This window comes from Hyaena hyaena, unplaced genomic scaffold (assembly GCF_003009895.1).
Source record: "Hyaena hyaena isolate Hyena2069 unplaced genomic scaffold, ASM300989v1 scaffold_178, whole genome shotgun sequence".
Classification (NCBI taxonomy): domain Eukaryota; kingdom Metazoa; phylum Chordata; class Mammalia; order Carnivora; family Hyaenidae; genus Hyaena; species Hyaena hyaena.
Window position 1 is genome coordinate 2,159,868 of NW_024080807.1, and position 24,112 is coordinate 2,183,979.

A 24,112-nucleotide genomic window follows, 5' to 3' on the forward strand; every position below is an offset into this window, starting at 1 on the left:
CTTTCCTTATGACTCTGTTGCTTAGAGAGTAGTTCTGTCTTTACAGCAGAGCTGGCAGCTTACTGAACATCTACCTCATTTAGATCAAAAGTTAAATAGGAAGTAATGTTAAAAGATGAAAAGTTTTATGTTTTTTCAGTTCCACCCTGGTCATTTAAAGTAATTTGGACTGAACTATAAGAAAAAAAAAAACTGGGAATGAACTGCTAAGAGAAATTTTTAAAATTATTGAAATTGGTATATGTTTTAACATTTTTTAAGAAGTTGCAGAAGAATTGTGGCCTGTGAAAATAACAGAACAGTAAAAAATATATCTTGCAAACTTTGTATGTATATACTCATTTCTGATTATTAACATATTTATTTTCCCACTTTGAATTTACCCAAGTCAGTTTTTTTTTTAAATTTTCAATCACTGTGCTCATTTTTCCTAGTTATCTTATCATTCAAAATGTGGCTCCATAAAGTCCTAGTACTGAATAGAATATATAAGAATATTAATGAAAGGAAGGAAATAAACATTCAGGTACTTCAGAGAAATCTGCCTTCTATTTCCTCCTCCTGCTAAACCAAAGTCCTCAGAAACACTACAAGCTCTCTTTCCTAGCTGGGAGCATCAAGGGGTTAAACAATCTTGGTTTACTAAGTATCTCTGTCAGGCTTTTATCTGATCCTTCCCCATCCTCCCCTGCCCACCCCTTTTGTAAATGTCAACCACTTCCTGATGAGCCTAGTAGTGGTGAATTTCACACCTTTCTTTTCTTTGTGAAGAAACCTGGGTGTTAATGGTACAGGATTGGGTACCATTGTACAGGCTTTGGCTGTCTGTTAGTAAAGCTGAGGGATGCCTGTGGAAAAAAAGTAGAAGAAGGTGAAGAAATCAGAAATGAGACTAGGAAATAAACTCCAATAGGTCTCATTTTTAAAAGAGATTATTTGTTTTATTAGTAACTTTTAGATGTGTATTCAGAAAACAGTAATTTTCAAGAAGCCTAGTATTAAGAGTGTAAGAGTCTGGCAGAGGGAGGAGCTGAGATTAGAGAGCCGATTGGAAAACAAAATAAAAATAAAAGAACAGCAGTCTGAGAGCAAAACTGAAAAATCCTTCTCTGGCCTTTTATTTTACAGGTGTATTTACAGGACACAGCAATGGAAACTTGGTCAGTTGATCAGGTCTGCAGTTGGTTGGTGGAGAAAAACTTAGGAGAACTAGTTCATAGGTTTCAAGGTGAGTTGTTTGCATTTTGAAAAAATCTTAACAGAGCAGACTAAATATTGAGTGTCCTCTGTTACTGCTAATTACTCTTGTTGCCTAATGCATGCGAATGGGGGTGTAGACTCTTTGCAGTAGGGAATTTTGTTTTTCTACTGACTGTAGCAGAGTTTGCACTTGACCTAGCATCCCGAGAATACAATATTTCAAAAAGAGCTCAAATAAAACAAAGTATTAAGAGTTAGTTAAAATACATGTTTGATATATGAATTTGATAACCGCTTTTATCTTTAAATAATACAGCATGTGTTCTGGGCCGTGTTGGATTTACAAGTGTTGGATATTGCCTGGGTGGTACTAGTAAGAATGATTCTCTGAGAAGAGTTTTTCTTCCTTATGAAAACAACGCCTGTTACAGAGAAATTGGAAGGGGGCAGATCTTAGTGTGGAAGTGAAAAGTTGCATCGTGACTCCATGTTCTGACTTTCTTAGGAGCGATGGCAATTGGGAATGATGCAATATCAGTGTTCTCTCTTTGTCAAAATAGAGATCATTTTATAGCTTCAGAGGGCAGGGCTAGAGGGTTCTTTTAACACCAGATCTAATTTTGCCTGTTCAGAGCGCTGTGTGTTAATACAGTACTTTACCAGGCAAGAGTGCAGACTCTTTTTCCCTTTTTCCCAGAGGAAGAAATAAGTGGGGCCGCTCTTCTAGCACTTAATGATCGAATGGTTCAGCAACTGGTAAAGAAAATTGGGCACCAGGCTATTCTGATGGATTTAATTAAAAAATATAAGCAGAAGAGGCAAAGACTGGAGCCCTCTGGAAGCCCTGGAGAAAGAGCCCTTGTCCAGCGAGCAGAAGCAGTCTCACAGTAAGTCTGTTCCTGAATGGCCTTCGTGTTGAGGCTGTGATTCCCTGGTGACGGCTATAGCACAGCATTTAGGGTTTAAAACTGAAAACCGAGACCATTTTCAGCTAGATAGTGTGTACAGTATTTCTAATATCCGCATCAAGGACACTTCAAAGTTCTATGAACCAAGATACATTTTTTAATGCACCACTTTTTATTTTATTTTTATTTTTAATGTTTTATTTATTTCTGAAAGAGAGAGAGAGAGAGACAGCGTGAGCAGGGGAAGGTCAGAGGGAGAGGGAGTCACAGACTCTGAAACAGGCTCCAGTTTCTGAGCTGATTGTCAGCACAGAGCCCAACACGGGGCTTGAACCCACGAACCGTGTGAGATCATGACCTGAGCCAAAGTCGGGCGCTTAACCGACTGAGCCACCCAGGCGCCCCAATGCACCACTTTTTAAACACTGACCCCAATTGTTAGGGAAGTCCTGTAACCTGGGCATTCCTATACAGAAGGCTGTGTAGCAGGTGGCTGAGAAGTCCAGACAGCAAGAGTGCGAACCGGCTCCTGAGGCTTAGGTCTTAAAATCAGGTTTGGGGAAACCTCTCTCTTATTGCTCCTTCGCTTTTCCCCAAACTATTTGTTTGTTTATGTATTTATTTATTTGCCAAGGATTTTTTATAGTGACTAATCGATAATCTTCTCTAGAGACTTGCATGGTATAATTTGCTAAAGACTTTTGCCCCGGCGAGTTTTCTAATTTCTCAGGAGCATTCCTAGAATACTAAATCCTAAAATCACATCCCATAAAAATCACGTAGAAAGAATTATGGTGGCTTTGAAGTTCAGGGATGGTTTTGTTTGTTTGATTGTTTGTTTTTATCACTGACCTCTGCAATGGAAAGGAATGATAGCAGGAATTGCAAAATTAAGATGTTCACTTTACAGATCTATGCCCCAGGATCATTTCAAGCCTTCTGACTTGCTTTTGCATATTTTGAGACTTTCAGCAAAGTTTCTAGTATTAGATAATTGGTGCAGACCAATTATTCATTAATTTTTTAAAAAAATTTCTTTAACATTTTATTTATTTCTGAGAGAGGGAGAGAGAGAGAGAAAGAAAGAGAGAGACAGTGTGAGCAGGAGAGGGTCAGAGACAGAGAGGGAGACACAGAATCTGAAACAGGCTCCAGGCTCCGGGCTAGCTGTCAGCACAGAGCTGAAGCGGGGCTCAAACTCATGAACCATGAGATCATGACCTGAGCCGAAGTCAAGCACTTAACCGACTGAGACACCCAGGCGCCCCAATTATTCATTAAATTTTAACAGAAGATTGTAATGTTTGTTGAATACCACTCTATGTCTTGAGTTTTTCAGGTCATATCTATAATAATAGGTATTCCTGTCTTGTTCTTTGATAAGGAATATAATGTTAGAGAGACATGGCCTAGGTAATTTTATGTCTAGAATATTGGGATATTTGGAACATGGAGGGGAAAGGTAGTCTTGAAGGAATGGTCCACGGTTAGCCTGAAGATTCTACCATCTGATTTATTTGAAGGATTTTTTCCTAAACATTGTTTTGAACATATCTGTGTGCAATCACACTCATCAGTGTGTGAGTTTTGATGAAGTTTCCATTGCTTGCCTTCACTCCTTTCCAGCAAAGCATGGTTGTGAACCTCAAACAGCGCTCAAAGTGATTCCCAGCATTCTTGGATGAGTTGGACTTTTGAGCTGGAAGTTCCCTTCCATTGACTGGAATCTTGATATTGCTTTAGGCACAGCTTGGAAGAAAACAGACAGCCTGTTTCCACTGCAAATCAGTTTACAGTGTTCTCTAGTAAATGAGAAATAGCTGGACTGCCAGGAAATCTGGGCTTCAGTCCTGGTTCTACCGCTGCCTTGGACTGATTAAGTTAAATGTTGACATGCCTGTTGCTTCATCTCTAGGTTGTGAAAAGTAATTCAGTACCTAACTTCATGTTAATTCACTGATGTTGGTCGTAACCTAAGCTCTGAGGAAATCTTTCCTCCTTCGAAGAGTCTCATTTTAAATATTAAGCTTTGTTAACCTGGTTAGGAAAGCCTTTTTCAAATGTTGCCAAGACTTGGAACACTGGTGATTCAGGGAGTTAGGAGTGGGGGCTTTTCACTCTACCCATGAAGTAGCTTATTTGCTTTAAGGATTGGTTAAATTAATCTGGTATAAAACCACAGTTACTGGTGGGAGTATTGGTTATATTTGGTTTAAATGCTTATTGGCTATATTTGCTTATTGTCAAATATGTTATCATTTGACAAATATATTATCACATGAAAATCACAATAATGAAAAAAAGCATGAGAATATGCTATTTAATTAAACCCTTTTAGGAAGTGCTGAATAAAGATAGGATAGTTGGTGTAGTAGAAAGAACCCTAAAGCTGGGTATCAACACACTTGATTTCAAACCTCTGTTCTGATGATAGCTACTCCTCTAACCTCGGAGATTTGCTTGGCTTTTTTTAGATTCAACTGCAAAATGAAGTGGGCAGAATAAATGCTTAAGACTCCTTCTAAAGAGCCTACAATGGCATCCTAGATTGGCAATTGCAGATGGGTTTCGACGTGAGTGCAGATTTCTTTTAATGGCTAATGGTTGTCCAGTATGTTATTTTGAGAAGTATTTGTAGGCCACATCTGGAATGGATATTTGGCATCCTATTTAGACTTAAGCCAATCATAGGAATATGTAAAAGGCAAGAGTATTTACAGTTGCTTTTTGGTTATTGTTCTTGTTGTAGCTGGTAGAAAGGTCACAGGACACAAAGTTAGAAAACCGAGCTCTGCAGCTGAGTAGCTTGTGGTGGTGAGCAAGTTGCTCTTCCTTCTGGGCTTTTTCTTCTGGGTGATATGGGTTGCATCACCCCTAAAGTGAGATGGTTCGTGGACTGCGGCTCTAATGGTGATACATTTCACAGATAATGCAAGTTCTCCCAAAATGGCAGAGAGTGGAGTAGAAATCTGATATAGTTAATCATTTTTTTTGCAGGATAGGATATTAACCAATAAACATATGAATAAACATATGTTCTATTATCACCATCATTTCAAAGAAGAAAAGATTTCCATAACACCCATTTTTAAATATGACCAGTTGGTGAAAACGGCATTGCAAAGTGGCATCAGCCTACCTGGCCTCTAGGAATCACTACATGAGATAATGCCAGTGTCATTTTTTTTTTTTTTTTTTTCAGTTCTCTTAGTCATACCCCTAATGTGGGGCTTGGAGGTGAACACAGATTATGGTGTCATTACGGGCTGGCGTCTACCCTCAGGACTGCTGTGAGATCCAGGGTTGTGGCTCCTGTCGAATAGCTCCTAATCCAACTGTTTTTTTCTCATGACAGGGAAGAACAGTTCTCTAGTCCAGCCAGCCGTGGGAAGCAGACACCATCTTTCTGTCCAGCTGAAAACCTTGATAATGGACTAATTGACCAAAGAGTACTGAAACAGAGGTGGGATTGCTAAATTCTAAACATGTTAAAACCAAATGATAATATTTGTCTTTAGTTTTTGAGATTTCCTGTGTTTAAATGTATTTCTAAAGTGGAAACTTTTTGTTTTCCCAGAAGGAATCTTTTATCGAGTGATGAAGAGATGTGGTAAAAGGTGACGGTTAAGATTTATGATCTTTATATTGAAAAAGCGAAGCTTTGAGATGATTCTAAGCATCTTTCAAGTACATGTTAAGGAGAAAGATTTCTCTGTCATAAACTGGGGTGATTGGCAACAGCCACAAAAATGGGATTTATTTAGTGAATCATGTCCTATAGAGTATACCTTTTGTGGAGTCTTTGTTTTAGCTCTGAATTTTGTAGCTGTGTTTGTTTTAACAAACAAGCTGCCCTTGATGGAGACATTGCTTTGGTAGACATTTCCTTATATTCCTACACTGGATTTTATGTGGTAGTATATTTCAATATATGGACTACATTGGAACAAAGGGAAATTAGAGACCTAGAGAACTAGACCCAGGAATAGGAGAGTCAGACAAAACTCTGAGGGAGACTGTAGGTAACATGTGGTGCAAAAGTCATGGCAGCCTACACACCATTTCCTGGTCACCTGGCCTATACGGTTCATGCCTCAGTCATGGTGCATATGGTTTTCAGCCACCGACCAACAAATGTTTTTCTTTAAATATACTGTCATTGAAGGGAGAAGATGTCAACTTGCATAAGAGAATAATCAGGCAATGGTCAAGCCAGGGTGTGGCCCTTTATAGTTTTCACAACACTTTTACATTGTCATCTCATTTACTCCACAGCAGTCTTGCAAGGTGGTCATTTCTCTCTCTCTTTTTTGCTAAATGAATAGTACTGAGATTTAGAGAAGTCAAGAGGCTTCTGGATAGTTTCCCCTAATGTGCTGTTTGCACCTCAGGCAGGATCTACTGCCATCAGGGTGGGATATCAGGGGACGAAGGACAGCAGCCTCAGACCTCAACTGCCAGGCCCCAGTAATTCCTCAAGGGCAAGAAAAAGCTGCACCTTTGATCAGGAGCTCTTGCAAAATGGGCCTTGGATCTGGGATGCCCTCTTTGTCCTCTTTCCTTCTTCACCATCTTCAACCTTGCATCTCCATCCCTGGGCATGGAGGCCCCAGCTCCTGAAGATCACTCAGTGTTAGAGCCCATCACGATCTGCCTGGGGTGGTGAACAAGAAGGTGGAAGGCAGTGACCTAGGTGAGACTTAGTCCCGATGGTCTTGCTGTGGTTCAGAAGATGTAAATACATTTGAATGGGGGCTACATTCTCCCGCTTTCTGCTCATGGGTGCTTGTTGATTTCAAAGGCTTTCCTTTGATGTGGCTCTGGGTGTATGGAATCAGCCATGCGTTCTCAACTACTCTTTCCATCAGCTTCAGCTTCCAAAAGCAGCAGCCAGTCCCTTCTATAACTGTTCAGGTGCGAGTAGAGAGAACAGCGATGATTAGACCCAGTAGTCTGACCCTCATACCACTGTGAATCAATATCCAAATCCGTACAATGGGAATAATAACAATAATAACACTTTCTTCATGTGCTTTTGTGAGGCCCATCATCTAAACATGGATAATGCCTGCCAAGGGCTGAGCACAGTGGAAACACATGGGAAATACTCAGTGTCTCACTATCACCTCTCTGAGAACACTGTTCCAGGTAGTATGGCCACTTGCCATAGGACTTTTCTCTCCCTCTTTGCTGCCTGTGGGAGGTGAGGATGCAACCTTCCAGATCTTTTCTCTTTTCTAAGCCTTCTCATGTCATTCCATCCTCATAATGGTTCTGTGATACCTGCAGGGCAGGACTACTACTGCCATTTTTTGTCATACAGTCGGTCAGTGGAACACTTCTGTACCTCAAGGTTATTTCTCATTCTTCATAGTACTCGGCAAGGGGGAGAAAAAAGCAGACCTGGCTTAGAAATGAAGATAAATAGGAGGGTGTAGAAACCAGAACCAATATTCCTAGACCTTTCTCTGTAATCAGCGTCTCCCAGTCTCTCTGACTGCCAGCTGCCCTCTATCCGCAAGCACCTCTCAGGTAAATGTGTCCAACAGTGAGCTCATGTCCCCCGCCTTAGTATGTATTTGAGTGCAAGAGACATAACTCCACTCAAACTAACATAAGACAAGGGGAGTTTATTGTAAGGAAAACATTTTGCAGCCCACAAAAGCAAAACATGTGCATTCTCTAGGCCTGGAGGACACTGTCCATGCTCTCATGGAGCCATGTGGTGGCCATCTCTGTCCCTGTCCCGCTTTCTTTGTCTGCCTCATTCTCTTGCTTCTCCGTATGAGGACGGATTTATCCTACCACTCAGGGCTGCTCTGCCCTGTTCAGACTGGCTGGCATATGACTACCTTGCCGTAGCACTGACTGCACATTAAATTCCCCCTGAAAACAGCTCAGGGGATCCTAGTCAACTGACTCGGTCTTTCAGCGTTGCTTAGTTTGGTATCGGGAAGAGAAATGAAACGGTCCAGCATGGATCAGCTGCCTCCTCTTGGGCAGTCAGTTGTGTTGTGGGTAGAGACAGATAAAGATGATGTACCTACTTTAAATATTTTCACTCCGGTCCTGCCCTTTATCTAGAGCCATGCCTGGCATGAGGCAGAAGGTTTTCTCCTTTCCCACATCCCATCTCAGACATTGGCTCCATCATCCAGCTATGCGCGTTAAACTCATTGGAGCCACCCTAGGTCCCTTCCTCCTGCCCATCTGCCTAGGGTGCTGTTCATTCAACACGGGTTGATTAAGGGCCTGTCGCATGGCTGTTGTGTCAGGCTGTGTCGTTCACTTCCCTACCTGCTCATTTTTGAAGATTCTGCCCAAAATCCCTCATTTAGAAGCCCTTCCAATTTGTTATTCCAGGCCAGGCAAAGAGCCTTGCGTCTGTGTGTAGGATCCTCTGTGTATCTCTTGTTTGACTTTTAAAAGTAGTTAATGGAATTGATCACTTTAAAGTCTTTATTCTCTCATTAGACTGAAAGAACCTTCTGGGCAAAGACCATGCCCTATTTGTCATTGTAAACACAGCACTGGCATGGTCCTTGGCACACAGAGTCTAAGTAGGAGTTTTTAAATTGAACTGAAGGTGTATATGATCCGATGAAAGACTGAATATATCTTTATGGGGCAGGATCAATATTTGAACAACATCAGTTTGTTTCTAGATCTCTTGATACAATTCATACTAAACATGCTAACTTTTTAATAGGGTTCAACTCCAGGAGTTTATAAGCCACTCACACGTAAGAGGCTAGAAAGCTAATGTTGTTTGGCTCTAAGACTGTCATGAAGCCAAGTGCTTTGGAGAGATGGGGAGGGACAATGGAACGAGGGCCCACTTTGGGCGCACACCTGCTCTGGAATCCTGACTGTTCCACTTGTGAGCCAGATGGTCTCGGCACAAAACAGGCTGGGAACATCCACCTGCATATGTAGTTCTTGAGGTCCAAACGGAATAACGTCTTCAAATACTTGGCATCTATTATCACATCTTACAAGGTGGCTGTCATTCTTGTGATATTTTTTCTATGATCCCTAAAATGAACATGTGCTTTCCACTCAGATTATTTGCAAATAAGAAGAAAAACAGGCTCCAGAGTCAAGCTGTTTGCCCGACCTTGGCTTTTGAAACATCTCTAGTAGAAATGCATGTGGCCCAGGGAAATACTAGAGTGCTGTGACACAGTGCAGGTTTCCCTGGTGATAGGTGATACCATGCCCTTCACTGAATTGCCTAAATGCGTGTCTTTGATGTAAGGAAAGGATTATGAGGGTCCATCTTAGACATGTGCTCATGACCCTTTGGAAAGTGATTTTTTTTTGCAATGCCATCCTTTGTTTTTCATTTATAGAATTTGCTTCCCTTTTAGTACTTAATAAGGCATGAAATCAAATAAAGAGGTAGAGGTTTCTTAAATGTTTCATTAAAAGCACGTCGCTTAAACTTTAAGCATATGTGTGCAGATGTTTTGCCTCTCCCTGTGGGCATAATTATAAATTAGTCATGGTTTCACGCATATTTAAAAATTATTTTCATGATTTTTATCCTTGGTCTACATTTCCTTGGAAAATGCTCAATGATCTTACCCATCTGCCTATGCTCAGTAAGGGAAATGTCAGTGGGTCTACGCTTGATGTGTGGTTCATCGGCACTGTCACTCAGCTCAGAGAAGGACACCACAGTCCTACCTGCATCTTACCCAGGGTGCAACAAAGGAAGGTTCAGTGAAGTGCACCAAAGACAATACAGGTGATAAACTGTCACAGGTCAGTGGAGCAAGGACCCCTCAGAGGGAAATGCAGGATCACACCATCTCCCACCACAAGGGGCATAGAATATCTGTACCCAAAGGATCTGTGCTTTGTAAGTATTACATTCTAACTTTAGTCCTTAATTGGAGACTCCTAGGTACACTAACACAGTAAATGCTATGAGGAGGCCCACAGAGAGAAAACTCATTTCACTTTGACTCTGAATTCTTTCTCCGTGCAACATCTGTTAATATCACAAAAAACACTTTGGGTAATACTGACTTAAAGATTTCTTACCTAAGCCAGGATTCATTCATTCATTTCATATGTAAATATTTGCTGAATGCGGACTCTGCCAGGTGCTTTGTTTGGGCACAGAGGGTACAGTAGTGAACAAAGCAGACCAAACCTCCCACTCCACATTCTGATGGGGAAGAAAAATAACAAATAAATGTGACACTACATTATAACATATTTAAGTGCTATGGAGACCACCAGTAATACAAAGGAAAGGGGGAGGAGTGGATAGACAGTGAGTGGTGTGTGTGTGTGTGTGTGTGTGTGTGTGTGTGTGTGTGTGTGTTCAGGAATGTTCTATCTCAGATAGCACTTTCAGAGAAGTCTTTTGACTTTGACCAGGTGATGCCCAAGCAAAGACTCAATGAAGTGAGGGATACTGGCTCACTAAGCTAGAACTTGGTGAGTTTCCTTCAGTGGAGGGTATCTGTGTGCCCAGCCAAACAAGAACTACGGATTCAGGGGAACATGGGCTGACACACTTGATAAATAATTCTTTGACTCCTGAGCATTCCTGTTAAATCTAATATGAAGTCTTTAGAGACCTAAAGTAAGCTTGAGTTCTAATCTGTTTTCCTCCTTTGTTCAGTCCAAAAGTTACTGAAAGACACCATGAGCTAGGTGTCATTTAGACTGTGGGTGAAGTGGAGGGCAATTTAGTCCTTGCCTAGAGGACTTCCGAGTCTAGTAGATGAGACAGATATGGAAACTAATAACGGCAATATTGGGAAAGGGATGGAGAAGTAGAAATGCACAAGGTACAGAAATAGCACAGAAGAAGGAAAAATAAGACTTTCAGGGAAGTGAAAGGCTTCCCAGAACTGAGTGGCGATTTTGAACGATGACTAGAAATTTATCTAAAGGAAAACAGGGCAGGAAAGGAAAAGGACATTCATAGCAAAGCAAACAACATGCACCAAGGTATAAACACGTGGAATATTATAGGGGATTCTGTGGAGTAAGTGCTTTTGGACAGTGCGAGGTAGAAGTGGAGAAAATGGAGTTGCTGGAGATGGTAAGAGGTGCCATTCAAGATGTAAAGAGGTTCCGTGCTGTGTCCATGAGCAGAGCAATTGTATATTAGATTTCCCTGCAATATTTAAGCAAAATATATCAGTGCCCCAGACCACTGCTTCTCAGGCTCTTCTGTTCTTGAAAATCACCTGGAAATTTTGTTAAAATGCAGATTCTGGTTTAATAGGTCAGGAGTGGGGCCTGAGATTCAGCATTTCCAATAAGGTTCCAGGGAATGCCAGTGCTACAGCCACTCTTGAGTGGCAGAGCACTAGACCAACAAGAACGTCTGGTGATGATTTGGGGCACCTAGGTCACTTAGCTGGCTGAACGTCCAACTCTTGGTTTCAGCTCAAGTCATGATTTTACAGTTGCTGAGTTCAAGCCCCACAAAGAACTTTGTGCTGACAGCGCAGTGCCTGCTTGGGATTCTCTCTCTCCCTTCTTCTCTGCTTTTCCCATGCTCGCTCTCTCTGTCTCTCTTGCAAAAAAAATAAAATTAGAAGAAGGATTTATGGCAATGTACAATAGGCTAAATGTGTCCCTCCACATTTCATATGCTGAAACTCCAACCCCAATGTGATAGTATTTGGAAGTGGGGCTTTGCGAGGTAGTTAGGTCATGAAGGTGAATCCCATCTCATGAATGGGATTAGTGCCCTTGTAAGAAGAGGCCAGAGAACTTATAGGCTCTCCTCCCACCATGTGAGGACAAGACAAGAAGAATGCCTTCTGTAAACCAGGAAGAGGGAACTCACCAAGAACCCAGCTCTGCTGGCACCCTGATCTCACACTTCAGCCTCCTGAGCTGGGAGAGAGAAATGTTTGTTGTTTAAGCCTCCCAGTCTAATTTGTGACAGCAGCCCAAACAAAGACAGGGTGGGACCTATGCATCAGTATTTTTAAAGTTACACATACAATTCTAATATGTAATGAGCATTGGGAACTACTGCTATAGATTACAGGGGTTGTTTCATCATGTATTAGGCAGTGATATAGAGAAGGGACTTGAGACACATGAGAGAAGGAAGATGCTAGAGTGAAGTTTAAGCAAGAGATGGTGAAGGTCTAAATTAGGACATGGTAATAGTGAAAATATTTAAATAAAAAATCAAGAGGACCTGATGATTAATTAGTGCAGGTGGAGTGAAGAGTTTTGCTAGGTGGTGAGTTTTCTCTTGTATTTCAGAGCCTGAAATAATGGTGTTGCTGTATCCAAATTGAGAAAACAAATGCCAGAATATTCTGTATTGTGAAGGAGATACTTAACATTTTATTCAATAGAATTCAATGGGATGAAAAAAACCAGATAGGCCCAGGGATGATTCTTACTACTTTACATATTAACATTACATGTAAGCACACACCTGATGGGAGAGAGCCTGAACACTCATTCAATAACACAGCCTCTCAAAGAGAGGAACTCACTATCTTTGTTCAGAATTTTCTATATTCCTCAGCGAGCCACTGAATGTCCTTACCCACTGCGATAGTCAGTGACAAATCAGGTCACCTGAATGGTTAAAAATGCAAAACTGTGATTTTTAGGAAGCTCCACAGTAGAGCAACTGGCCAACCCCAGCCTAGGTGAGCAGGTGAGCAGGGTTGCTGGGAAAAGACCAAGTCACTAAAGGTCTTGTCCCACGAGGCATATGTAACCAGCACTCTGATAAGATTTGAGAAATGAGTTTTGCACCCTACTCTGCACCCTCCCCCCAGAAAAAAAAAAAGGTGCTCTGAGGACATATACTGTTCTTTGGGAGGTCCAGATCCAAAAGTCTAGCCATATGATGGTAGCGCTGCCTTGGATCCACTCAATCCTGAATGATCAGACTGATACTTCTAAACTACAAAATAGTAGTACTGAACCACTTTGCAACAACTAAGTAAGTAATATCTCATTGCTTTTGTTTATGCGTGAATGAGGAACAAAAATGAAAAAGAGGGACTCAGGCATGATACTTCTGTGAGACTTTTCAATGGTTTTTGTGACTATCATGCTAGTTAGTATAAATATTGGCAATAAAACAGGAAATTCCTGGATTTTTGTAAGTCTGTCAATACTAAGAGAAATTGGACAATATGAAGACATAAAATATTGATTTATATTGGCTTCTTTTTGTGATTACTCAAGACCCCAAAGGCTATTGGGTCTTTGATGCTCAGACTGGCAGCCAAAGGCAGGGAGAATATAAGAGGAGTCTGTCTATACCACAACACATGCCTGATGCCATTCACATCTCTGCCCTCTTTTTATGTCTGATTATGGGTTCACACATGTACTTCAGAAACTATATTCTTCTGGAAGACTCATGGATTAAATGGCAGATGTGAAAGCCCGCAGCTATAAAACATAAATTAAAAGCAAACATCAAAATGCTGAGAATGTGGAGCAAGCATTTTCTGAATTAGTGGTGGTACCATCAGTTCCAGCAACAAAAGAACGTTTCCTTCATAATCCATGTATGTCTTGCAGCAACACTGTTCTCTGTTTTCAGAGGTGGCATCGCACCTCGTTCATTGGCACGTGACCCTTTAGTGAGCTTTGCGAAACTTCCTGTTCACCTTGGTTACTTGGCAGTGGGAAGTCTTGCCTAGGTAAAGTAAAGCAGATGATTGCCAGAGTACTGGCATAGAACATAGAGTGACATTTCTGTTTTCCTTGTAGTTAGGTCAAGTTTGATCACAATTTTGAAGATACATAGTGTAACATCCTTTTCTTTTCTAGGCTAAAATGATAGCAGTTTCTTTAAACAGATATCTATTCCTTCCTCTTCTTCTATGTTCCAAAAACATTTAAGCTTTTAGATGTTGCTGTGGTTACATGCATTTAGTTTCAGAGTTGATCATATAATGCTGGGCATGCCAATCTATACCATTCTCAGTGGATAAAGTCTGTAAGCCTGGGTGTGGAGAAGAATAAAAGGAAAATGAGATCTCAAAATAAAGTGGTTTAGGGGTGCCTGGGTGGCTCAGTCAGTTAAGCATCTGACTTTGGCTCAGGTCATGATCTCACGGTTTGTGGGTTCAAGCCCCAGGTCAGGCTCTATGCTGACAGCTCAGAGCCAGAAGCATGCTTCGGGTTCCGTGTCTTCCTCTCTCTCTACCCACACTCCCCCTTCTGCCCAGCTCGCAGTCTGTCTCTCTCTCAAAAGTAAATAACCATTAAAATTTTTTAAAAAATAAAGTGGTTTGTGGAACACAGTCTTTCAGTCCAGTCCCTGAGAGCACTCCATTTGTCACAACTTTCTCTTCCAATGATGGCAGTACTATGCCGGTGCTACTTCAGATGTGAAGACTAAGCCCTATGGCCAGAATGGCCATTCTTCACAGCTATGTGCTCCAGTTGTCCTTTGTTCTTTTTCCTTGAGGACCAGAAAGCTATTCTATTTTGTCAGATTAGAAAAACATCATAGTACCTGAAGTAGTAGATTATCTCTAAATAGGTGCCCCTGGAGAAAGGTGCCATTTGTTCTCTGAAGTTTAAAACAGCGGGGATGATACATGAAATGACTCTGCCTCCAAAAGGCAACCAGGATTCAGAGGAGTGTGATGTGAACTCTGCCTCCGGGTCTGTAGTGAAGCCACATGAGATGCAGCTGAAGCCTGGTGAGACACTGAGAAATCTCCTTTGGGAGGCTTTATTGGGGGGGGGGGGATTGGTCATTTTGTAATTCTCCACAGCAGTCTAATTCTTGTATACCTTTTGTGCATACGGAAGACTCTGCTCCAATCCCATATCTGCCTCTCTAGCGTTTGAGTCCTACTGGTTTGCATATCTCAAACATAAAGACTTTGTAATGTGGTACTTCTTTTCGCTGGCACGTTGGCTTGATGCCTTGCTACTCAATGGTTCCTTTGAGATAGGTGGGCTACTTTTAATATAACAGAACTCTCCTTTTGGAAATATGTAGATTTTTTGTATGAAAACACAAGTGTATGGAACTAAAGACTGTCTTTATCTGTCATAGAATATTACATGTAATGTTTTATAGCTCTTTCAAACATTCCTAAATCTTTTACAACATTTTTGTTACATATTGCTCCACTCAACAAATTCATAGGGAAATAAAAACAGATGAGGAGGCAAGACTTAGTTGAGTCCCTACGGGGCCAACATTGGACTAGGTCATGTGGGGACTCAGACAAGGAAGATCACCTGAGAGTCAGAAGAATGGAGAAGAGTTCACCTAAAGGGCTTAAGATGAGCCTAGGAGAATGAGGAAAACTTAGGGATTTCTGGGTGAGAGAAACAACTACTGATACATGTGTAGTGTGTTCTGCAGATATAGAAGGCTTCATTTTTGGCTGGATCTGAGAATTCACATTGGATAATAGCTGATAATAAGATAGCACAAAATCAGACCATGTTATGAATTGTCCTAAATATTAAGTATGATGAATTCAAATTTGGGATGTTAAGAAGTTACACACCATGAATTTTGGTTTTGTTTATAGAATGTAAAAACCTTATCACCTGCTCTATTTGTGGAGATAAGTAGAAGGAGAATGGGTAAATTTCCTTAAATATGAGAGTCAACTAAATTGGAAGCAACAGCTTTGGACTCTTAAGATTTTTTAATTCACAAAGAAACACCAAAACTTTCTGGTCTGGAGGTTCAAGAGTTTATAGTCTCCCTAAAGCAAGAGTATCTGCTTTCATGGGAATAAAATAATTGCCAACACTCAATAGCTCTAAATGGGGTTTTATTGCAGGGAAGAGCTCCAGTTTTTTCCTTCCAAAAATACATTTTTCCTTTCAAATATGTTAATAAATCATAGTTATTTTCCTCTTCTTGGAGAGTTCCAGGAACCCAAAGGCCTGATAATTTAAGGATAGGCCTTGTTCATACCTTCTCTTAGAAATAGGAGACAGTAACTATTCTCAGTAAGACCAGATACTGAAGATGCTCTTGGTCAAAGAGATAAACATAGCATACAGGGACAGGAGAATCCTGAATCACCCATGTCACTCAACATATGGGTTACATTGTAAGGAAAAAGGACGATTATCATACTTATAAGTATTGGGGAAAAGGTGAAGGTCGCCTGATAAATCACAAAAGGCAAAACATCTAATACAGTCAGGTATTGAAGGCAAAGTTTCAGCTTTCCCATACACTTGGTCTTTAAACTATTAGACTTTTAGATTTGGATTGAAATTTCCACATTGGCTCTGTCTTTCAGTACCTGAGGTTTTCTTTTTTTTTTTTTTTTTAATTCCTTAACAGTTTGCGAATTTCCCTAGAAATGCTGGACTCCTGAGTACTTGGACTGCATGTGGCTTATACATGATGTGCGGTTATCAGATCACAGAAACCCAGAGACAGATGAGCTCCTCTATAGATTCAGTCATGGAAACAGAGATAGATAACCAGTGTTTCTTCACTCCAAACTGCTCCAAAAGATAACAGTTGAAGTGGTAGTCCAAGGGTTCATCCAGTTAGGGCAAAATTGTTATATGATTAGGGCAGATATAGGAGCCCAGCAACAGCCCACTATTCATGCAATATGTTTCTTTTCCAGCTCTGCTTTGTGTTTATACATCTTGTTTGTCTTCTCTCTAGAGACAGTTTTCTGATGGATACTGGTCCTGGCTGGGCATCCACTTTATTATCATGACAGGGCAACTGAGTCCTAGGAAGAGCTTCTCTATAGGAACTTGAGAGCCTGGAAAGCTACAGAGAGATGTTACTTTTGAATAGCATCATTAACAGCTTTCTTAAGGTGTCCAGATCTCAGATAGCCAGGTATGAATTGGCATTGTTTGATATGGTCATTCAATCAGACCAGGAGCCATGGCCTAGGACTTGAGTTGCTCATTTTCTTGGGCATAGTTACTGTGTCAGTCAAGACTGGCTGAGTGTACTGGGTACCTGGGCTATGTCTTGGGTCAAGAAGAACTGGAAGCCCGTAATCAGCTCTATCTGGCTATTCCACGAACTGACATGATGATATAAGTGTTTATGTAAAATTAGATAGAAGGTCAAGAGGAGAAGATTTTAGGACTATCTAAGGGGATAAAATATGACAACACTGAATTTTAAAAACGAACTATTACCCTATTTTTCAATCTCTTTTCTCATTATTATTTTTTTTTGGACTGGATTGTTTCTACTGCTCTGCCTTCAAGCTCACTCTATAGAGAATATATGATACATAATATTCTCTTCTCTATACAACTTCCATTCTCCTGTTAATCTTAGCTAGTCCATTTTTTGTATTTCAAATTTTGTAATTTGCTCTTCTAAAATTTCTCTTTGGTTCTTTTTAATAATTTCTATTTCACTGCTTAAATGTCCTACTATTTAAATCATTCTAACACATTTTCCTTTAAGTCATTGAACATTGTTATGCTAGCTGTTTTAAAGTCCTCATTGACATCTCAACATCATACTCTGTTAATTGTATTTACTCTTGAGAACGAGTCACACTTTCCTGAGGCTTTGTTTGTTTATGTCACATAATTTTGGAATACATCCTAGACATTATGAATGTGACAGTGTGGAGACTCTTGATTCTGGCCTATTCACCTGACAAGTGTTGATTGTTGGTTAGTTTGTTTTAGCAAAGCAACAAAATTTGTTGGGCTCGAACTGAAAACTGTCTCTTGGGGATCGGCTCAAATCCAAGTTTAGTTCTCTTATGTGAAGTTGGGCTATGCACGTGTGTGGTTCCAGATCAGCCAGAGATTTCAATAGCTTAGACACAGAGTTTGTAGTTCCCTCTAATTAGCTGTTTCCTTTCTGGGATTCTCCTCCCTCTTTCCAGAGATGAGGTTACCCAAACTCTGCCCACTAATTCACTAGTCCTGAAAGATGGTGGGTCTGCTATTAGAGTTTTAGCAGCACTGCCTGAGGCTGGCCTTCAGACCAAAAGTCATAAAAAAGAAATTTATCCCATGTCTTCCTTCTTCCCACCCCCCAAGTGTAGACCACTCTTCAGAATCTGCTTGCTTATTTTTCTTACTTGCCAGTGTTTTCAGTTCACTTTTGTTTGCTTATTTGTTTGCTTTTGTATTTTGTCCAGTGCTAATAGTTATTATTCAAGGGATAGCTGGTCCAGTGTGAGCTAATTAGGCCATTCCAGAGACAGAGCTCTGCTAGTCAACCACTGAAGTAGCTCACATTTGAGTGGTGAATGCCTGGGTAAATGTAGTAATGTGAACAATGGACAGAAGTAGCAAATACAAGAGATAAGATATAGAGAAATTTTCATGATACCCAGATGTAATGAATTAAGATGAAGAAGACAGTGAAGTGTTAAGTCTGAGTTGCTAAGAGAAAGCAGTACAATGAAAGAAACATGGAAATCAGAATGGTGTCTTAGCTCAGCTGCCATAATTAAATGGACTGGGTGGTTTTAAAAACAAATTTATTTCTTACATTTCAGGGGCTGGAAAGTCCAAGATCAAGGTGCCAGCCAATTTGGTTTCTGGTGAGAGCTGTCTTCCTGGCTGGCAAATTGCCAATATGACAGAGAAAGAGAGTGTGTTCCTTGATGTCTCTTCTCATAAGGACACTAATCCTATATATCAGGGGCTCATTTAACATTAATTATTTTTATAAAAGTCCTGTCTCTCACTACAGTGTCATTGGGAATTAGGGCTTCAACTGTATGACTGTTGGTGGGGGAGACACTATTCAGTCTATAGTGAATGGAAAACTGGTTTTGAAATGAAAAGATTATAAATCACTTTCGACATGCCGAGTATGAAATGAATAATGTAAAAATTGCTGGAGATGCAGGGTGAGGCACAGAAAAGAGAAGATTATTGAGTTCTTGGAGAAATAGGACAAGAGGGAGGAAGTAAAATAGCATGTAGGAAAATGAGAAAGGAAAGAGAGCTGTGAAAAAGTGGTCAGTTGTACTAAAGGTAGTTAGAAAGGTCTTGAAAAAGCCCTTCTCAAAAGGTTCTGAATTTGTAAATTAGGAAATCATTATTAACTTTCAAGGAAGCAGTCTTATAAAGTGATTGAGAGGAGATTAATGTGCAAGAGATTAAGGAAAGGCATGATGGGAGTGATATGAAGGACATATTTGGAGCATAAATGGAGTTGGATTACCGGGGTAGCGAATGCAGTGAGGAACCGCTGAAAGGTTAAAAATATTATTGAGACCAAAGTGAATTCAGCCATGCTCAGATAACCTCTCCGTCCAGCTGACCACATTCTTCCTTCCATCAAAGTCATTGTGCATGACCCCTACTAAGCAAAATTATATATATTGGAGATCAAAGAAATGGCTCCTGCCCTCACGGGTAACACATATGCCTCTTCTGCTCACTGCCAAGGCTCATTCTCTGTCTTCTGTGCATTGAAATTTTTCTTGGAGAGCTGGAGCTCAACTTGATCTCTTCTTAATAGAGCCATCTTCCTTCCTCTAGGGGAGCATCCCACTGTCTGCAAAATTAGATGATTTTTCACCCTGATTCAAGTTAAACAATGTTTCAGAACCACTGAGCTTTCTTTCATGAGAACCTCATCTCATAATTTTTGAAAGTTAGTGCATATTGCAATGATGATGTTGCCATTTATCAAACGTGTCAACCTTATCGGAAGGTTTTTTTTTTATTACAATTATAAACCCTGTATATAAACTGTTTAGTTCAATACACTTTGATTCATTTAGACAGGGATCAATCCTAGCCACTAACATTGTCTTAAAACCTTGATTTTGTTGCATACCCATGATTGAGATCCATTGGATTGGAGGTTTTTTGTGGTGTTTTGTCGAAAAGCACTGGCATTGTGAGGTGGGAATAGAAATATTAGTGTCCTCCCAGTTTGGGATTGCTTTTTCCTCTTTGCACTTGCTTTAGGGTGATTCTACTCATATTCTGCTCAGCTCTACCTCGATAAAGATAATACAAATAATCTTAACCTCACAGTAAAGATTTTTTTATCCAATGCAAACATTTTATGGATGGGAAATGATTGTGTGTGCAGTTAACTGCTTCTAAGGTAAAGTGTATTTTTATTTTTAATCTTTTTCTTTTTATTTAAAAAATGTTTATTTGGGACGCCTGGGTGGCTCAGTCAGTTAAGCATCTGACTTTGGCTCAGGTCATGATCTCACAGTTTGTGGGTCAAGCCCTGTGTCTGGCTCTGTGCTGACAGCTCAGAACCTGGAGCCTGCTTCAGATTCTGTGTCTCCCTCTCTCTCTGCTTCTCCCCCACTCATGCTCTGTCTCTCTCTGTCTTTCAAAAATATATAAACATTAAAAAAATATTTTTTAACATTTATTTATTTGTTTTGAGAGAGAGAATGCACACAAGTAGGGGAGAGGCAGGGAGAGAGAGAGAGAGAGAGAGAGAGAGAGAGAGTCCCAAATAGGTGTCACACTGTCAGCATGGAGCCCAATTTGGGGCGCGATCTCTTGTACCACGTGATCATGACTGAGCTGAAACCAAAAGTCAGACGCTTAACTGACTGAGCCACCCAGGTGCCCCTAGAGTGTATTTTTAATTTCTGATGAGTCCTTTTACTTGTGTAATACTTGTGTGGACTTGTATTAGATAGCATAACTTGTATTCCTCTCACTTCCAGAATATCTTCTTAAATTGCCTTAATGTAAATTTAAAAAATTGATGCTTCTGATTTTGTGTAATAATGCTATTAAAAGTGAGATGGACTATCTAGCTTTGATAGAGCTTGCATATGTCTAGCTACAGTTAAGGCATTTGACAAAAATAATACCATGATATAGTCCCTACAGTTATTTTAATAAAAAGAGACATATAGAAAAAATATATAGAACAGGAAGGTAAAAATTGTAGCAAGGCTTATCTGATAACATTGTAATACTGAAGTTACCCTCTAATGTAGTAATAAATAAGAGATTGCAACCTGAAAAGTCTAAAGATGTCATGCAGCTACTTTAGTTACTAGAAACTCCTGGGGCAAAGGAGATAAAATGTACCAAAACCAAATTTAACACCTCGACAGTTATAGCACCTTTTAAAAATTTGGAGAAGGCACAAAATACAGGAAACAAAACTTGCCTTACTTTACACTCTAGGTCTGAATGGGTAAGGGAGAGATTATGGGAGAAAGAAACACGTTGTTAGAATAGGAGAGGAAATAAAGATCTTTGAAGAGTAACTGACATACAATAAACACCCCCCAACCCCCACACCCGGCCAAGTAACTAATAGTTGAGTGATTGAAAGAAATGAAAGAGAAACATACTGGAAATACTTGAGGTGAAGCACAAATTTCATCTGGGAATTGTCTTTTGTTGGGTTGGATCATGTATTAAATTATCCATGTGCTTATTTCAGCCAGGACGTATTTTCAGCACTGAGATAGAACTGCCAAGAGGAGAAACAAGGAGAGAGCTTATGACGAGAGAAGAGTGTTTCTCCTCTTTTCTTTATTCTTTTTTTTTTAAATTTTTTAATGTTTTTATTTATTTATAGGAGAGAGAGAGAGAGAGAGAGACAGCGTGAGCAGGGGAGGGTCAGAGAAAGAGGGAGTCACAGACTGAAACAGGCTCCAGGCTCTGAGCTGGCAGTCAGCACAGAGCCCAACGAGGGGCTCGAACCCACGAACCGCGAGATCATGACCTAAGCGAAAGTCGGACGCTCAACCGACTAAGCCACCCAGGCGCCCCAGTCTTTTCTTTATTCTTCATGTTTCATTATAGCTCATGCACTTTTATAATATATGACCTCAAATTCTAAAGGAAACCTGGCCTTTCTAAACTCATCAGAAGTTTGTTTGGACTACCAAGGATTCCGTGGGTGTGCCAGAAAATAAAGCTACTTAGGCTAATTCAGGAAATCCTTCTGTTCTTTGTCTTCTACTTGGCTTGCCTCTGTTACTTCACTTCCTTTCCAAGGCAAGCCTATTACCTCTGATAAGTTGTATGGAGATTTTACTATAGACTCTTCTTTTTACACACTTAATGTTCAGTTACTAACTTTAAGGTTTTAAAGTGGTTCTGATAGTCTGTAAATAACTTTATTGGGGTATCATTTATGTAACATAGAATTCATCTATTTAAAATACACAGCTCAGTTCATTCTAGCACGTTTGAACAAGTGCACAGTCATTGTCATAGTCCATTTTGGAACACTTCCACTCCCGTGAATAACTCCCCTTGAACCCTTCCACAGTCAGTCCCCACTCTGACCTCCAGCCTCCAGGTAAATATGGATGAGCTTGATTTGATTTTTGTAGCTATAGTTTCCTGTAGCCTTTTGTAGAAACTTCATCTGAATGTTAGGTATCTAATATGTACTTTTAATTTAGAAACTACGTTTTCCTTATTAAAATAGCCCAAGACTAGGGTACCTCAGCCAACTCTTGATTTTGGCTCAGGTCATAATCCCAGGATTGTGGGATTGAGCTCCTTGTTGGGCTCTGGGCTGAGTGTGGAGCCTCCTTAAGATTCTCTCTCTCCCGCCTCTACTCCTTTCACCGGCTCACGCTTTCTCTCTCTAAAAAGGAAACAATAAATAAATAAAATTAACTTTAAAAATAAAAAATAAATTTAAAAAGTAACCAAAGACCAACTAAATTAAGTGGATCCTGTATTTCACTATAAACAGCAACAAAATAAATTAATTAGAAGAATTTTCTTCATCAGGCACTAAGACTTTATTTGTAGGCCTCTTTTGCTTTGGTGAGTTACAACTTACTCTCTTTTATTTGGATATCTTGTTCAGTTTTGAGCTATGCATCACATATCTTCAAGATATATGGTTTAATCTTCTTTCCAACTTTAGGCTTCATTCCACAGTCTATTTTATTAAGACTTTTTTTTCCCCCAGAACTACAAATATTTGTGTGTGTGCAAAGGGAAAGAAAACAGAGATAGCTAATGAACCCTCAAACCGTTGTGGATAGATGGATGGATGCAAGATGGATTGATGAATTCCACATAGTTAGGCCTCAAGAAAGTGGTCTGTATTATCGTTTCTCAGGAGGTAGAGAATTCATAAGTTGCATCTCTTTGAGATAGTTTCACTCTGTGTGTTTTTATTTAACAGAAGGAATGTGAAACATGTTGTAGCAAGGAATAAAGCATGGCAATGGACTAAGGCGTATGTTTTACCAGAGTTCCCCTATGATGTCAAATGCATGTTAGCAGAACAGAAGTGTCCCGATCACAGCATGAGGATAAGGATCATCGAGTTTCTCCAGGCCGACATGACTAAGTATCTGGAAGGCTCACTGTGAGTAATAACAGGGCAGACTTCGTGCTTTGGGAGAGGGTCTGTTTCCAGAGTAGAGTAGAATTCATTTGGAACCAGTTCTCTGTAGATTTTGGATGACGTATTGGTAATAAGTCCAACATTGCCCAATATTTGAATGTCTACCTTGTTATACAGAAGGATTTGAAGAAAAGCGAGAGTAATTTGGACACATAGGAAGGAATGCGGGCTGCTCGAAGTGAAAACTCTGCTCCTTGTCGCACCGAACAGGTACCCCAGCACCCAGCAGTACAATGATGTGGTCAACGCCTTGCTGCAAGCTCACCCTTTCTTGGACGAGGATGGCTGTGGCTTTGTAAGCGACCGCATGAGGCCATTCCATCTGTCTCCACCCATCTTGAAATAATAGCTTTGTATTGTCCAGTAATTGTATGCCCCATTCCCTCTCCCTCAGTCTCTCTCTGTCTGTCCATCTGTGTCTGTTTCTCTTTCTCTGTCTTTTCTGACTTGTTGTCTCTGTCTTGGTCTCTCTCTGATTCCATTCCTTTGGCTCTGTCTCATTCTGTCAGTCCTTGTTTTTTAATTAGCTTTGGTCTCTCTCTCTCTCTCACCCTCCCTCCCCCACCTCTCTGTCTGGCTCTGCTCTCTTTTAATACCTTCTCTGTCTCTCTGTGTTCCTTTGCCTTTTTGTTTTTAATGTTTACTTATTTTGATAATAATATATGTAACCCACATTCCCGTTTCTCCAGTTATTCCAAAAACTGTTTTTAAAATGGAGTTT

At 40.3% G+C, this 24,112-nt stretch overlaps 1 protein-coding gene across 2 annotated transcripts in view; it reads left to right on the forward strand.

Annotated features, from left to right (window-relative positions):
* Positions 1-781: 781 nt before the first annotated feature.
* SAMD3 (sterile alpha motif domain containing 3) overlaps positions 782-24,112 on the forward strand; it is a 50,190-nt gene continuing 26,859 nt past the window's right edge. The window contains exons 1-6 of one of the 2 annotated variants that reach the window (XM_039240434.1): positions 782-871; positions 1,129-1,228; positions 1,898-2,087; positions 5,464-5,571; positions 23,167-23,352; positions 23,602-23,686. In XM_039240434.1, coding sequence (XP_039096365.1) covers positions 1,150-1,228; positions 1,898-2,087; positions 5,464-5,571; positions 23,167-23,352; positions 23,602-23,686 — 648 coding nt within the window. In that variant the 5' untranslated portion in view covers positions 782-871; positions 1,129-1,149. The remainder of the gene's footprint in view (positions 872-1,128; positions 1,229-1,897; positions 2,088-5,463; positions 5,572-23,166; positions 23,353-23,601; positions 23,687-24,112) is intronic. The other variant, XM_039240435.1, reaches the window with a different exon arrangement.